Source organism: Phalacrocorax carbo, chromosome 17, assembly GCF_963921805.1.
Source record: "Phalacrocorax carbo chromosome 17, bPhaCar2.1, whole genome shotgun sequence".
Taxonomy (NCBI): domain Eukaryota; kingdom Metazoa; phylum Chordata; class Aves; order Suliformes; family Phalacrocoracidae; genus Phalacrocorax; species Phalacrocorax carbo.
Genome location: NC_087529.1, coordinates 2384122 through 2399906, shown reverse-complemented (window position 1 = coordinate 2399906; position 15785 = coordinate 2384122). Strand labels below are relative to the sequence as shown.

Below are 15785 nucleotides of genomic sequence, written 5' to 3'. Positions count from 1 at the left end.
CCATTCCAGCGCTGGGCGCCCGTTTCAAAGTGAGCTCATTTCAGTATTAGACATTTCCAGAGATGAGGTGGCAGCAAGGGTGACTTCTCCCTGCAGAATGAAACATGTTTCTTCAGGAAGACAGCCGCCTAACTCCCACACGAGGACGGGTGACTCAGACTGAAGGACTACCATCCCTGGGCAAATCAAGTCTCTGTTTCATGTATCAGTCCACTGGGATACGGAATTTCTTCCGTCTGTTCTCCTGCATGCCTCGACTCCCACTCAGGTGGCAGTTCAGGAGAGACTGGAAGAAGCCTGAGAGAGCTCACTGAGGGACGGTCAGCTTTAGATAAGAACCTGTGTTGAAATCCTGCCTTTCCTAAAGGTAATGTCAAGGCTCCCGGGAGCTTCACTGGGGCCGGAATTTCACTCCTCATCTTTCTGGTGCTTATGTGAGAGATTTGGAGCACATTTCTGCATTGGGATTTTGGCATTTCTCTTGTAACATTCTCTTCCTGTTTAGAAAGCCAGTGACTCACATTAAGAGCCTCTGTGCTACATGGTGTCGGTAAAATCCTCTGTGCTGCTGTGGTTTAAGGATCCTATGCAAATCCCACAATACACAAATATGTAAATCCTGAGCTGCTGTGAATGCAAATCCCATGAGACTACTACCAGCCGATATGCAAAACCTGCTACAGCTATGGCTACATAAACCCCCGCAGCAGTGCTGTCTGCGGAGAGATTGATTCCTACAAGTCTTGATAGTCACTTCCTTTGCATCAGCTCTGGTAGCTACAAATTGAGAACCTGTCTCCAAATGTAAACATGGACTTAACAGCCGCAGCCAAGATAACGTGTCACCGGTAGACAACACTTTGCATTCTATGGGAAAATCTGACCTCTCCAGAAATAAGCTCTGATTCACAATGAGCTGAGAGTATTTTAGCAAGGAAAAAAAAAAACCCAAACACCAGTAAAACCCAAAACCAAACAAAAAAACCCAACCCAAAACCCCAGGAAATTTTATGTATTCTAATTCAATTTCTTTTGCAAAAATAAAAATGAGATATGGTTCTGAACTTCCGGCGTCCTGGTGTCCCTCTGTGAAGCAATATGAATGGCGAAACAGTCCCCAAAACAAAGGTGTGGCAGGCTGGCATCCCAAACATCCCCCCCGAACAGTCTGTGCTTGAGTGAAAGCTCATAGGAAAAAAAGATGTTGCCTCAGATCATTTGTTTCAGTGGAGCAGCATTAAAAAAAAAAGAAATGGAAAATCTTTTACCAGCTCTGGTTGTACTACTGTATGTCTGCTCCTGAAGAAACCCCAAAAGCTAAGCTCTTCCACACTGACCACAATCAGTCATTTAAAATGATTTTTATCTGTGGAGGTAAGTGGCTGTATGAAATTCACTTACCACACTGCTCCAGTCTATTCACACAAGGCATGTTCCTATGAACTGTAACAGTGTGTGAACTAGAAATGTAGAGCGGCAGAAACTCAGAGCAGTAGAGAGAGATTTAACATATCCTTTTACTCATTATAATACCGGGAACTTCAATTATCTTCATTTAGACTTTATACATAAGACATGTCAACATTTTACTTCACCTAATTCCTGACACTGAAACCCTGAGACCAATTTTCAAGCTGTATGTACTATTTATGCAGATGGAAGAGACAGCCATTCAAATACAAGTCATTATTCTACAAACACAGATATAGAATAAAGTGATCTACTAGTGAATGAGTAATTTTGACATCATTCACAATCACCTCTGGGTCATCGGGAAACACAAAAGTTCGCTTCTGTCTTTTTCTCAATAGAGCAATGAAAATGAAAGCACTGTTGTTCACCTAATGCACCCACATTCTAACCTTAGCATCTTGTAAGACGCCATGGAACCCCCTTCCAATGTTCATTAAATGTTATACTAAAGAAAGCAGCCTAGAATACACCCCGGAAATAAGCAACAGAATAAAACAAAAAGCAGTTTCTACTTTAAAGGGGAAAAAGAATCTGAAAGGAAGGCCTAAGTAAAAATCCCAGGAGAAGGAGTTTCTACGATCTGCCAGGACAATATTGTTGTCAATATGCCATTGGTTTGGTCAAGAGAAATCATCCTGAAGGAGGGAAAAAAGGTTACCTTTGTATTAAGTTTGGAAGAATGTAGAAGAAATGATCTGAAGAGTCCATAGACCTTCGACACCACCACCTGTCCTAAAGAACTGCTGTCACTAACCTCGACCGGTTTGAAAGCAGTTTGCATTCCACATATGTAATTCAGACAGAGTCTAAAGAGGAATTAAATACTTGCGAAGGGCAGAATATTGCCTTAAACAGGAATAGCTAGTGTTTCATTTTACGTGACATGTCCTGCCATTTGTCCTGCTTCTCAAGTTTTTATGAGAGACAGCTACCACCTGCACTCCACAAGGCTCATTTTGTGCGATGCTTCACCAGCCAGGCTGCAGTCACACCATTCCTTCTGTAAAACAGAAACCAAGACACCAGCTCCGGCCTTGTGACCAGCCGCGCTTTCAGCTCTCTCACCTCTCTGATGTTGTACCTGGCACCTCAGATTTCAGCTCCTCCGTGACCATCTTCATTCCTCTCACGTACGGGCCTGGTTTTGCAGAAATACTATACCGAGGGTTATGTCTCATCAGATATTCTCCAAGAAAATTAATGGGGTTAAACTTGGTTGGTTCTTTGTCTGGTGCAAGCACGTTCTTTCTTTCCACTTCCATTAACAGTTTTTCCATTCCTGGGATTAACGTAGGTAGGAGTTTGTCAAGCAAATAGATGCGAGTATCTAGGGACTCCTTCTCCTCACTGAACCACGCCTTGGACAGCCAGTCCCAGGGTTCTCTCCTCTTTATCTTTTCTTCTTTCGCCTTTTGTGCCCGAATCATCTTCACCTTTGTCTCCTGCAGTCTCAGGCACCTCTGCTGCACCTTTTCGTAAAAACACTCTTTCCACGGAGCATAATTACTAAGATACGGCAGCTCATCATTCCCCTGATTCCTCTTCCTTCCTGTGGCAGTCCTATTCTCACCTCCAAGTTTGGGATGTTTTGGGCCTGCCCTTTGGGCTGCTTCTGGCTGCGCAGCCATACGTCAGTCACGGTGACCCAGAACGAAAGCAGCGTGATATATAACGCCAAAAGATGCAGCAGTGACCTAGCAGATGACACGGGAAGAAAGCCTATAGTTAGGAATTACTGAATATTATTTTCCTATGTTCCTTTTATTCTGTTTCTGCTGCTTTGTACTCTTAAATAACTACAGCCCTTTTACTTCAAAGATCAGTAAATGATTTATAAAGATTAATTATGTATCACAACAGCCCTTGGAGACAGAGTGACTAAATAAGTGTGTTCTTTACTTACGGGAGAAGAAACCGAGACACAGCAGAGAAGTGATTAATTCCAGGTCAGTGAGACTCAGAAACCAAGTGGTGAACAGTGCTCGGAAGTCTTGTCCCCCAGTTCTAACCAGTGGATTCCTCTTACCCCTAGTATCGTTATTTCTGGTTGAGTCCCATTCCATGCCTCCAGGAAATCCACTGGATACAAGACAAAGGAAGCAAGTAATGGAAAATACCAGATGCCTAGGAGCGAGCTTTCTCTACATGCCGTCTTCTGCTTCATCTTTTCTGTAGCTGTGAAAAACAGTGAGGAAGCTTGTCCCATAGACTACTTAATTTCAACTTTGATGACTATTTTTTCCTCTGGATGTTTTGTTGAGGTAACAAGGACACAGGTGTATGGGTCAGCAGAGCTCCTACAGAAAGGGAAACTCTATACCATGAACTCTGTAACTAAACTGTTCACAAGCACTTAATCTTGTAGATTATTCTGTAAAAGACAGACCTACAGAGAGTTGCAGATATCTCCCTCTACCATTTCCCAAACTCCACTGTTTTCTTCTCAGAACGTTCATTCTGTGACATATCAGGGAGAACCTGAGTCGCTCACAAGGGCGCAATTTGAAAACCGTTGCTCTATGTCTCCACCATAACCGCCTGCATCTGTAATGGGACTTACATAGAATGGAGAGGGTGCTGCCTAACTACTTGATTCAAGGCATGGAAAATCATCAGCATGCTGCAAAAACCCCAGCTCAGTCTTAAACAACAGCAAGGGAAAGGTGACATTAATAGAGGGAGCCTAACGCCTTTCCAAATGAAAGATGAAACTCCGCTCTGAACTTGCTGCCACACTATTCTTTTCATGCTCTTATTTAAAAGTGCTTTTCACAAAGGCCTTTCCAGTATCCATAGCAATACCGTTTAAGCATTTGTAGCTGTTCTGAAGAGAGTTCGGCCTTCCAGGGGATGCATAAATGTGATCTACAGCCCTCCTGGCACACAAATATAATTACTAATATGTTGACCTTCTGGTTCATAACCATTGCTTGAGTCCAAATAACTGCTTGGATAGGTAGGATGCTGCACAGCACTGAACTTCTTGGTCTGTTTTCTTGATGGGCTTGTTGGCATCTTCTGGTAATTTGTTTTCAAAGATGACAATGTGCTGGGGAGTGAGATGGATTTATGGATCAAGCTGCCTGCCTGACCCACGCAGAGGGTTTTAAGGTGGTAGCCGGTTTTGCCACCGAAGGACATGAGCTGTAAAGGAGTCCAGATTTATAGTGGTAGAAAGGAAAACCTGTCAACCCTGTAAAATTGTTCCTTGCTTAGGTGAGTTCCTTCCAATAAGCTGTAAAACCAGACTCTTTGAGGTTCAAAGCAGGGTGTTAACCAAATGTTCTGGTCACGTTCCAAATCAGCTGGTTTTGTTGTGCCAAAATAAACTGTTCTTGCAGTTTCAAATACTTCTGTTATTTTTTAACATCCTTTATGAAATCGCTCTGCAGTTTCTGTGCAATGTTAAAGTGACAACTGCGCTCTGCTTTGTGAGATGGCTGCTTCTGAATGATGATGAATGTATTTTCTACACTGCTCTCAACCATTTGTTAGGATGATTTGGAGGATTAGTAAATGTTTATAAAGTACCCCTGTGTCTCTGAACAAAACAAAATAAAAACAAACCCATCTAAGTACGACTCTTCTATCTCGACTCCGCAGCATTCACATCACTCCAAGGACTGCAGCGGAGCGTAGAGAACTGCGCCCTCTGCATTAATGCAGGACAGATAAAGAAGACTAAGAGGGTATGGAAGAGCATACAGACAGCAGGTAACTGTTAAAATAAACAACAAAGGAGCGCTAGAATCAGGCCCTGAAACTTGGAATTTGTTGAGGATTACAGGGACACACCTCCAGTTTGTGTAAGACGCCAGTGGCTCGTAAACTTCAGGGCTGATTTACATGAGTTGAGAACTCAGCCCATAATATACAGAGCTCTCACGGCCTATGACATTCCCAAGTGGAGGCTTGATTGCCCAAATAATAGTAAGCATGGTGCACAGAGACCAGCTTTAGAAACATCCAGGAAATTTGAAATGTGATATAAAGTTTCCTGTAAGCCTTTGTTCAAGTTGAAGGCAAGATAAGCCTTTCATTATTTAGTAGGATGCCACTTTCCTGGCTCCTCTTCTGTGAGAGAAATACTCTTGTTGGAATCCCTGCAGGTACAAAAAGATTATCTCCGTTTTCCGTACAAACCCCAAATCTGCTCATAAATAAGATTTTTATGGTTTCATTGTTATTCTGTTAGGGGATTTTGATGGGTGGGACAGGGCCAGGAAAGACTAAAGTTTGTCTAGGTGAATTTTTTGGAGATGTCTGAGTTACAAAAGTCTTTTCAAAACCAGAGTCCGATCTCTTTGACACTCTATCGTTCGGAAATAGTTTTGCCTTTCCCTAACTTGCTTCACTGAGCATGTTTATCTCACCGATCACAAAGAGCCCAGTACCCTTTTCATACATGAGCTTCTTTTCAATACAATTAAAATTTAAAAATACTTTCTCTTTTCCTTTCTGAAGCTTTGAAGAACTGTTTTTCTTACCTTTAGAGCAGGTATCAAAATAGATCTTATTCCTCCTGCTTTCAAAGTGGCTTTGCAAATGAAGAGGAATTTAATATACGCCCATCTGTTCTCAACCATTAAAAATCTTAGAGTGAATTAGGGATTTCTCAGACCTGCTGTGGAGCCAGGCTGTGAGTTTTGCTCCTCTGTGTGTTTGCAGTTGCTAAGCAATAATCCCAAAGGTTGCTATGTCTCTTCCACGACTCAGAATTGCTGTAGGTTGTCTTTTGGCTTTGGCAGCCCAACAGACTCGTCTGTGCTGAACTTAGATCATGGCATCACATGACTGAAAAGAAAATGAAATTAAAAGGGCTATGAATAGCAACAGACACCATCAAGGGCACAAATGGCCAGAGAGAACCCACAGGTGCCCAGTGACAGGAGTCTGACCTTTGGAGTCAAGGGTCACGGAGTCCAGAACTGTCACCAGTCCATTACAAGCTGAACTGAGGGCTGTATTAACCAGATGTGAGACTCTGAGAGATAAAAAGAAATTAATTACCAACTCAATTGAGACATTTCCAGGCTCTTTTTTTTGTAAAGAACCGTGTCGCTTTGAAGCAGCCTTGCAGGAAAGGCACGTACAGCACTAATAAGAGGGGAGTTTATAATGCCATTTTGTTAGACTGTCTTTAAACATGAATCTAAAGGAATTTGATGAATCACCTTTAATAATTTCTCCTATATTCTTAAAGAATAATACGCAACACAGGGAAAGGAGAAGGGAAAAGACAAAAGCGCCTACCACAGCCATTCTGCACGCATTTATACTAATGCAAATCAGGTGTCTGTTCAGTGAGTTCCTTGGCGTTCTGCAGGACTTCCAGCTGAGAAACTTAGGGCAATTTCTGCTGAGAAACAAGGTTATTCTAATGTTTTTTCTTTCCTGTATTTTGCACTGGAAGAGGCAAGATCTTTGGATTGCCCACCTGCAGGAAAACTGAACCGTGACTTTATCTCCAGTATTTGTCACTGGAACAGCTGCACAGTACCCTACCCTCTGGCAGAGCGTTAGCCTCCATTTTATGGGGCAGCTGAGCTGGTTACAAAACTTGAAACAGAGGAGGTTTAATACAAATAACAGAATTTCTCCAAAATCTGAAGCAGTTACTCTCAGAGTCACATTTGTTCTCTGGTTTAGGAACTCTGGAGTTTTAACTGCGTACTCAAATATTCCATTCTCTGTCATCTTCATCAAGGCACTTGTTATTTATTACAGCACCCACCACACCAAGGTAAATAATAATTAATTTGTAAAACTCTGGAATTGGAAATAGCTCTAAGCGACGTGTACCCAGAGTCCCGACATAAACCCAGTACAACATTCATGCTGCCCTTAAGAAAAAGGTTTAGCTTCGTTCCTCAGACCTGCCACAGAAGTTAGGGCGTGTACATACTGCGTACGGGTTCTTTACAAGGAGGAAACTTGCTCATAAATTGCAACAACAGTTGTACTTTAGTGGCCAGTCAAAAGCCTCAAGTTGTATTTTATTTTTATACTGTCTTTTCTGGAAAGGGGGACGCTATAGAAATTCCTGGTGGTTGTACCTGGCAATATTTATTTTCCTCTATGTACATATTTCAGAAAAATTTGTATGGTTGTAACTTCTGCAGACAGCTTTGGCCATCTGTGCTAAGTGTCCCTCTGAAAAAACTTTTCTTCTGGAGACTCTCAGATGCCACCGGAATGCCAAGCTTGCCGGTGTGGTAATATGCCGTAGATGCTACAGTACTGGCTGAGTTTAGAATTCATTATTTGCTTGCAGAGAGGAAACACAGCACAAAAAAAAAAACCCACAAGAAACATATAAGTTGTCTTTCATATGAAAAATAGGCTGTAATAAATTATCATTTCTCTGCTACTTATTTGAAAAAACATGTATCAGAAGGAAATGTGCTCATTGCAGTGTATTTCCATGATGTGTTGAAGTACAACATCAATTATGTCAATAAAACGAAGCAGAAAATTAGTGCACAGGAGTAGTTTAAAATGAGGCTTAAATTGGATTGTGCACTTTCTCCTCAAAGCAGTTTGCACATGATTAACTCCTGTTATCTCTTCTCCCAGGTGGGCTTGATTTTTCCCCTTTGCAATACAGAACTCTGTTGCTATTATGATTAACTTACAAAACTTCTTCCTTATTCGCTATGAAACATAAATTAAAAAAATACTCTCCCTTTTCTTAAAGTGATTTTTTAACCCCAAACAAGAGCATACAAATAGAATGGGGAAGGAGGGATTAAAATGGCTCTGTTTTTATTTTTCTGGAAGTGGAATCCCATGGGTTAAGCAAACCTTTAATCGCACCCTATTTAACTTGGATGTTATCCCTTAATGTTTTTGCTAAGCAAAGTGTATCCTTTTATTATGCCATCAAATACTCGCACTGTTGACAAAATAATGGGCTGAATATGTCATCACAGATGTTTTGCTGGAATTGCCTCTTCTATCTTTTTATGTTTTTCTGCGCAAGATACATTTTGGGAGCACTCTGTTGCCTTTTGCAGCTGATGCCAAGATTATGCAGTAAAAGCCCCGACATGTAGTAATAATAAGTTGTGTTAGCCAGAGAAATGTTTGCAGTGGATTAAAGAAGGAAAATAGTCAGTTTTGGAAATGCATACAAAACCAGCCCATGTGTATCCTCCCATCCTTTAAATGGTAACATGCTGGGCTAAAGCTGCAGGTGCTGACCACAGCGCTCTCAGCACGGGGAAGAACAAGGCCACAGGCTTCCAGTCTCTCTTTTGTACCGACCACGATGCTGTGGCCACGGGCTGTCCTCTAATGGCTCTTTTCAATCAGAATACAGCTGCTGTATAGCTTCCTCCTCCACATTTAAATTCTGCTGCGAAAAAAACATTGCACATGCAAATGATACCTTTCTAATGGCTCGGATAACCATCGCAATCTGTGATTATGGTAGTTAATAACTGATATGTTGGACCTTTGGCTAACTGTAGATAGCAACTCCATTATTTACTTGCGGTAAATGTTTTTTAAAAGTGTTTGCTGTTCAAATACCTGGAAGAGCTACCAGGGTTATGAAAATGACACAAAAGTCTATTTTAGAAGCTGGTTTAAATAATCATTCCTTGGTAATAATCCCTGTGTGACTGTTGCTCAAAATCCAGGAAGAAACACCACCCCCCAGGTGAGGAAACTGCTAGAATGCTCCGGGATCTCGTAGCCTCCCACCTATCCTCTGCCTCAGTGCAGACGTACCTGGGCAGAAGCTACATGCCTCAAAGGAGCCCTGTTATTTGCAGGAATCTATTTGCGTGAAACAGAACAGTAACGTGGATATTATGCTTTAGAGGAAGGTGAAGAGCGTTATGACTCCTGTCATACACCAGAGAAGAAAAAACTTTCCCACCCTCCAGTGTGACTCCTGCCTGCACTGAAAATCATGGCAAAAACCTGAGAGCAGCAAGGCCTCGTAGCTGGCCACCGCCTCGACACGGAGGTTGGTAACCACAGAGGATCTCTCTCTCTGCTAAGCTTCACAATGTTTTGTGTAACCAATGTGTAGCCAAGCACTCAAGTCCTCGCTTCTTATGTTCCCACCACCTTCTCCAAGGGACTCCTAAGTGACGCAGGATCATTTTTACCTAAAAGAAAGAAATGCTTTGCCAGGATCCAAAGCTCTTTTTCAGTTTCACGGAAGATAGGGCAGAAAAAGTGAAATAGAACAAAAAGCACCTACAATGGATGTAGCAGCAAACCTAAATAATCTTTAAAATTACTGAAAACAAAAAGGTTCCCACGTGCTCCATTATAGTGTCATTCCATGACATTTTTAGTTAAGGTTTTATTCCTGTTCTTTCCTGAGCTGGGTATGAACTAAATAAAAAGGTGACTAATATGGTCTGAAAATATACTTTAGGCAGTTTAGTTATACAGCTGGAACGAGTAGCAAATATCGATAAGAAAGAAGTTCTGCTGTAAGTACAGATAGAGCTTTTTTCAGCAGCCACACCTAACAGCCTTACTGCTCCAGCTAAGTCATTCCAGAGTGTGACAAAATCTGGTCCGTGCAACTTGCAAGCACAGAGGAGTCCTTTTTCTCCCAAAACTTGCAACTTGCTTTATCTATAATGGCAAAAGGATGTCTGTATTTGGAACGGTCTTTGCCAATCTATATGTACTGTGGAGATACACTAAAACCACTCTGTATTGCAGATTCGCCCACAAAAAAGATAAAGCATTTAATAAATAAATGAGAGGGAGGGGCCGGACAAGAGGCTGCTCAGGAAAAGATACTCGGCACTTGGGGGATACTAATTTAAAGGGGGTCTGGAAGACATTTTCTTGGCCTCTGTGCCATAAACCTGAGTGCGCTGCTAGCATGCTTTCCATAAATACTGTGTTTCAAAATAACAACATGATGGCTGTAAAAGGCAGGACAATGACTCATTGTTTACCTACGGGTTTTGCTTATTCTCCCCATGTGCTCAGATCCCACTGGGGGCTCTTTTGGGCTCTTTCATGTTCAAGATCTGGGCTTGCTGTGCAGTTCACTCTGTAAGCTCAGTTTTAGTCCAGTTTAGGGCCTTTCATCCTCTCTTGTCCACCAGGAGGCAAAATGCCTCATTAGCAAGCCTGACTTCTCCCTTGCAGTGAAGCCCAGCTACCAGAGCAGCCCTGCTAATTATTTTGACTGCAGGGCTCTGGGGAATAGCCCGAAGAGCTACCGTGTGGCTTCTCTGGTGCTTAGATTTACAGGGGCAAGAGTCTCATGCAGCCCTGTCAGTCTGAGGAGCACATGAACGCAATACGGACCAGGTGCTTAAAAGGAATCAGTGGGTTAATACACACTCCTGACAAAGAAGAGTTTGCTCTGTTTAATATTCAGACTGGCTTCTGTTTGTCACATGTAGTGTTGTCATTGGATGCCCAAGATATTTCGTGATGCCAACCTTCCCACAGCTTCAGTAGTACCAGGCTGAAACCGCAAAATACACAAAGCTTAATAGTGTCTTAAAAAGCTTAATAGGCTCTGTGTCTCAGAACCCGAACTATGAAGCAGTATTGCATTTTGGGGTGTTTAAATGCTTTGTCACATATACTTATTAGACTGTTTTTTTGGTGTTTAGGCTTGTGCACTGAGGTATAAATAGGTGTTATATGCTGTTTTTATTACAGAAGGAGTTACTATTGCTCCCTAAGCCAAGGAAAAGCCACAGCGTGTGAGCATTAAGGCCAGCTTAGTGTCACTGAGTAGGTGCCATACGCATTGCTACAGCTCCCAGCAGGCTGGGATTCCAGAAAAACTCCACTTTTTACGGGAGGCACGTTCTGACATTCCTAAAACTCATCTCTGGGGCTGAGAGGCCTGAGGAGGAACGATGAGACCCGTTCCCAGGCCGAGGCCGGGGCCGGGCATCGCAGGTGCTGCCGGGGCCGCGCTCGCCGAGGCCAGGCTCAGCGCGGCCGCCCGCCGGCGCGGCAAGGGTTAATCCTCCGGCGCGGCCCCGGGGGCGGCGCCGCGCTGACAGCTGGCGCATGCGCACTGCCGCCTTATTGTGCCCGGCCGGCCCAGCCCCGGCGCGCCTCAGTCAGCGAGAGGCCGTTGGCGCGCGCGGAGCTGCTGCCCCCTGCGGCCGGCGCCGCCCCCGCTCCCCTCCCCGCCCTCCCGCCATGGAGTGAGGCCCCGCCGGCCGCACGGGGGGCCCCGCCGCGCCTCGATGGCTCTGGTTACGGTGCAGCGCTCGCCTACCCCCAGCGCCACCTCCAGCCCCTGCGCCTCGGTGAGTCCGTCCGTCAGTCAGTCCGTCCGTCCGCCCGCCCGGCGCTGAGGGGAGCGCGGCGGTTGGTGGCCGTTAGGGTCCGGCGCGCGGCGGTGCGCATGCGTGCGCCAGACCGCTCGCTTTACACCCCCCCTCCCCTCACGCCCTTCCCGCCGGTGGCCGGGCCCTGACAGGACCGGCGGGGGGTGGGTGGGCAGCGGCGGCCCCGCCTCAGCGCCCCCCGGCCAGCCCCAGCCCCCCGGCCCTCCTGCCCCAGCGCCCCCCGGCCCCTGGGAACGGGGTCAGACCCCCCTGCGGGGCCCTCGAGTCGCGCTTGCGTGGCCGTGGCCTGGTGACAGGCGAGGGGAGAGGAGGGGGTGCCGGGGGCACCTCAGCGGGCCCGGGTCGGCCTCGGGGAGCCCGGGGGGCTCCGCGCTCCGGGCTCTCGGGAAGCGCAGCCCGGGTGGTTCCCGCAGGGTCCTGGGCAGAGCCCCAGCCCCAGCGCCCCGCGGGAAGGTGCTGCAGCACCGGCTGAGCCCCAGCGCTCTGTGTAAGGTGCTGCTGCCCCAGCTGCAGCGCGGAACTGGCTAAATAAAGCAGCCTGGATTAGTTTTGTTTTCATTGTACGTAGTGGGAGAGAGGCGGGAAGCGTGCGTGGAAGCAAACTGACATTGTTCCAGTTACGGCTGTTTTAAGATGATTTAATCTGACAGTACCCTCTGGGTATCTCCGGTACTTGGCCCTTTGCGAAGAGCTAAAATTCTTTTTTCTTTCCTTTATTTTGAATGTGGAATGCAATCTTCAAGAGGCCGTGTCAAGCCCAAGACAGATACATAAAGGCCAGGTTTCCCATCCCTGGGTGAGATGTGCAGAATGAGCAGATGTTCTCATCACTGCCCTCAGTCAGGAAGTGAGGGAGGCAGCTCCAAAGACTTCTTGCTTTCCATGATCTTTAAACTTGGGACAGGGTGTTGTTTTAGTACTTCTGTATTGTAAAATCTTGCACGTTCGCCCCTTAAACTGCTGCCTACTGATTATGTGGCTTGGTTCTAATACAGCTAAGGATGAGGATGAAAATAGTGAGCTTGCTTTCGCTTTCTGTATGCTTAGTTCTCAGCTTTCTTCCTTAAAAGACCCCATGCATTATCACACTGGTGTTATGTCTGGTTTGCAAATGTTTGGGCAGGAGGAGAGTTGAGATCCCAGTTGCTTCCATCACGGTGGGGGGATGAAAGAGCCAACTGCTCTGAAAAGATTTTGTGTTGCGTTAGGTAACCTCTTCTGAAACTAGATCAGCTACTTGACAGGTCCTGCCTGCCCTGACAGCATTTTAACTGTCAGAACACTTCCCCCCTTCACTCCCATGTCTCTCCTAAAGTATGTTTATTTAGCAACACGGGTTAATTTCGCTTATTTCTCTACTACAAATATTAATACGCTGCATTACTTCACAGGTTGCTTTTGCCTTTTGACTTCTTTACCCTTTCCACTACTGTCTTTCTCATACATTTCTTGCCTTTAAGGCATCTTATGGGAATAGGTATGTGTCTCTTGGCATCTTCCTTTCTCCCGCGTGGGTGCATACATAACCCGTTCCTTTGTTAAATATTTGATATATATGAACAATTAATTGTATTCTGTAAAGCTTTCACATCTGGAACAGCCAGGCTGCTTCCCTATCCATTCAATTAAATTGAAACTGTACTGATTTTTGAACACTACTTACTTTTTAATATATAAACAACTCCCTCCAGAGCCTGATAGATCAAGAGAATGCAGCTTTCTCCATATTTATCTATATTATCTTTCTTCAGTCTCACAGTACGGAGGTGTATTCTGTACCAGCGGTATTTGTAACTTGTTGGTGCCCCATGCGAAAAATAAGCGTGTGACTGTTTTCCTGGCCTGGTTTTGGTTCTTACAATTACTTCTACTTTCTCAGACTTTTCTTGCTGTCCAAAGTGGAAATGATATTCATCATATTTTGCCCTTAACTGCTATTGTTTGAGTACTTCTGCATTTCCTGTAATAACTTCCTAACCACACTTGAGGAGTTTGACTGCCCTTTTAGCCTCTTATTAGATAGCTGGGCTTGGTTGGTTCTTCTGTCACAATGTTGTTGAGCTTGTGTGTGTTCCTCCTTTGCCACAAAGTTGTTGTTTCTTAACCAAAACTTTGGTGTCGTTTCAGCTGATGATCCTTCCTGGGCTGCCAAGGGCTTGTCCGCAGGGCAGCCACCTTTTCAGTCCTTAAGAAGGCTTTGGTCCTGCAAGCCTGCCATGCTTGCTGTTCCTATGGATCCTTGTTGACTTCAGCAGGGGGGCTCGATTCGTTCAGTGTTGAGTGAAATTGGTTGAAACAGTCTGTTGTAAACTGGTGGTAGCTTCCTTCTGTACAGACTGATAAGTCTAGCTCTAAATTACTTCTTTAAAAGACAGCTCATCTGGCTAAATAATTTTATGAGTTGTATAAGGGTTGAACTTTCTGCATGAAATCCTGCTGTTTCTGAAGAAGGATTATGTGGTGACTGCTGGAGCTTTGCTCTTCCAGCTTGTAGGCTAGGAAGAAGGATGTTGGTGTGCAAGCATATGGCTATGTCTAGTTCTGTTTCCAGGTCACTCAGAATTTTGAGGGCAGAGATGGATTCCCTTTTAAATTGCTTGATGTCTCTTTGTTTTAGAGATGAACTTCTCAGACAAGGAGAAAGGGTGAAATTGATGCCCTCAAAGTGATTTTTTGCATTAAGTGTGCCCTATAAACAGTTATAATTGGCTCTTACGGATTCAGGGGAATAGCTGATCTGAATCACTCTGAAATTGGATGGCTTTTATTTATAGGTTTTTATCTTGTTCTCATTGCCATAGAGCATCTCATGAGTATTAGTTTCAGGGCAGTTCATACAAAGTGTTGATTATACATTTACAGCCCTCTGGTTGCTTGATGACTTGTAAAATTCCCTTAATTGTCCGTCCAGACTTCTGCTGTCTGTTTGTTTTGGCCTTTGGTTATGCAGTTGCTTTGGAGAAATAGGGCTGCAATCTTCACTTCTATACGGCAGAACAATTGTCTTCTGATGTACCATTTTCTGCTAACAGAGCACAAGGCAGGGCTGAACAACAGTAAAATGTAAAGATGCCATGAGCGGAGAGGGGCTGCTTGGTGCTGAGCAAGGCCTTTGTTTATCTTGTCACACAAAATAAGATTTCCTCTTTTTTTTTCCCTTCCCCCTTCTGTGTTTTTTTTTGGGGGGAGTTGAGGGGCGTGGCTGTTCTCCCTCCCATCCCCCAAAGAAGTTTTTTTTGGGGAGGAGGAGGATGGCTCAAGTCAAAGTGAAAGAAGGGTCCTTGGAGTGTGCGTCTGTGTTCCAGCAGGTGGGCACAGGAGCCCCATTGTGATCGAAAGCGGTGAATAAAACCAAGTGCTGCTCAGACATGCAGGCAGAGCTTTGCTAGGGCGATTTGAAAAACCTAGCCTGTTGCTTTTTCTCCCCATACCCCAGACTTCTTGACCCTACTTCCAAACATCTGTGCCATATCCCCTGACTTGCTGGATGGTATCTTGTCAAGTGGTAGGGCTTTCCATCCATCCCTTCTAGTATCTTAATTTCAGAGGGGTAAAAAAAAAAGCATATTTTCTTTGGGTTCTTTCTTGACAACTGTAAGATAGTGAACAGAAAGAAATCGGAATGAACTTAACTTGCTATATCCTTTGCTTTTGGGGTTTAAATAAAAAAAAAAAGTTATTCAGCATTGTTAACCAAAATATAACATTTTAAAAGGGAGTAAGTTATTTTGTGTGGGCTGTTGGTGTGCATGCATTGTTGTTGAATGCAGTTGTTAACACTGTCCTTGTTTGCGTATCATTTTGAAGTTACTTTTGCTGCTTGGATCTCTAAGCAGTGAACCGTCTCTCTGAACCTGCTGTTGGTATGAAGCTGCGATGTCTCGCTCTGGCTGACAAACACGCAGTATCTCTGTTGCTCACTCTGTAGCGAAGTGTGGGCGCAGCAGCCGCATTGTCAGGTCTAGGGACAAGGTGCAAGAAGGAGCATTAGCTGAAGCAGAGAGCTGGTAA

The 15785-nt window shown here is 44.5% G+C and overlaps 2 protein-coding genes across 3 annotated transcripts in view; one reads left to right on the top strand and one right to left on the bottom strand.

The window, feature by feature from the left end:
- Positions 1 to 11819, bottom strand: part of EFCAB5 (EF-hand calcium binding domain 5) — a 41757-nt gene extending 29938 nt beyond the window's left edge. For both annotated transcript variants that reach the window (XM_064467885.1, XM_064467884.1), the window contains exons 1-4: positions 11702 to 11819; positions 6372 to 6457; positions 6095 to 6267; positions 2539 to 3167 (exon numbers count right to left, since the gene is read on the bottom strand). In XM_064467885.1, the coding sequence (XP_064323955.1) occupies positions 2539 to 3101 (563 nt within the window). In that variant the 5' untranslated portion in view covers positions 3102 to 3167; positions 6095 to 6267; positions 6372 to 6457; positions 11702 to 11819. The remainder of the gene's footprint in view (positions 1 to 2538; positions 3168 to 6094; positions 6268 to 6371; positions 6458 to 11701) is intronic.
- SSH2 (slingshot protein phosphatase 2) overlaps positions 11473 to 15785 on the top strand; it is a 104021-nt gene continuing 99708 nt past the window's right edge. Inside the window, 3 exon segments of the mRNA XM_064467883.1 lie at positions 11473 to 11499; positions 11501 to 11631; positions 11633 to 11732. Of these exon segments, the coding sequence (XP_064323953.1) occupies positions 11488 to 11499; positions 11501 to 11631; positions 11633 to 11732 (243 nt within the window). The 5' untranslated portion in view covers positions 11473 to 11487.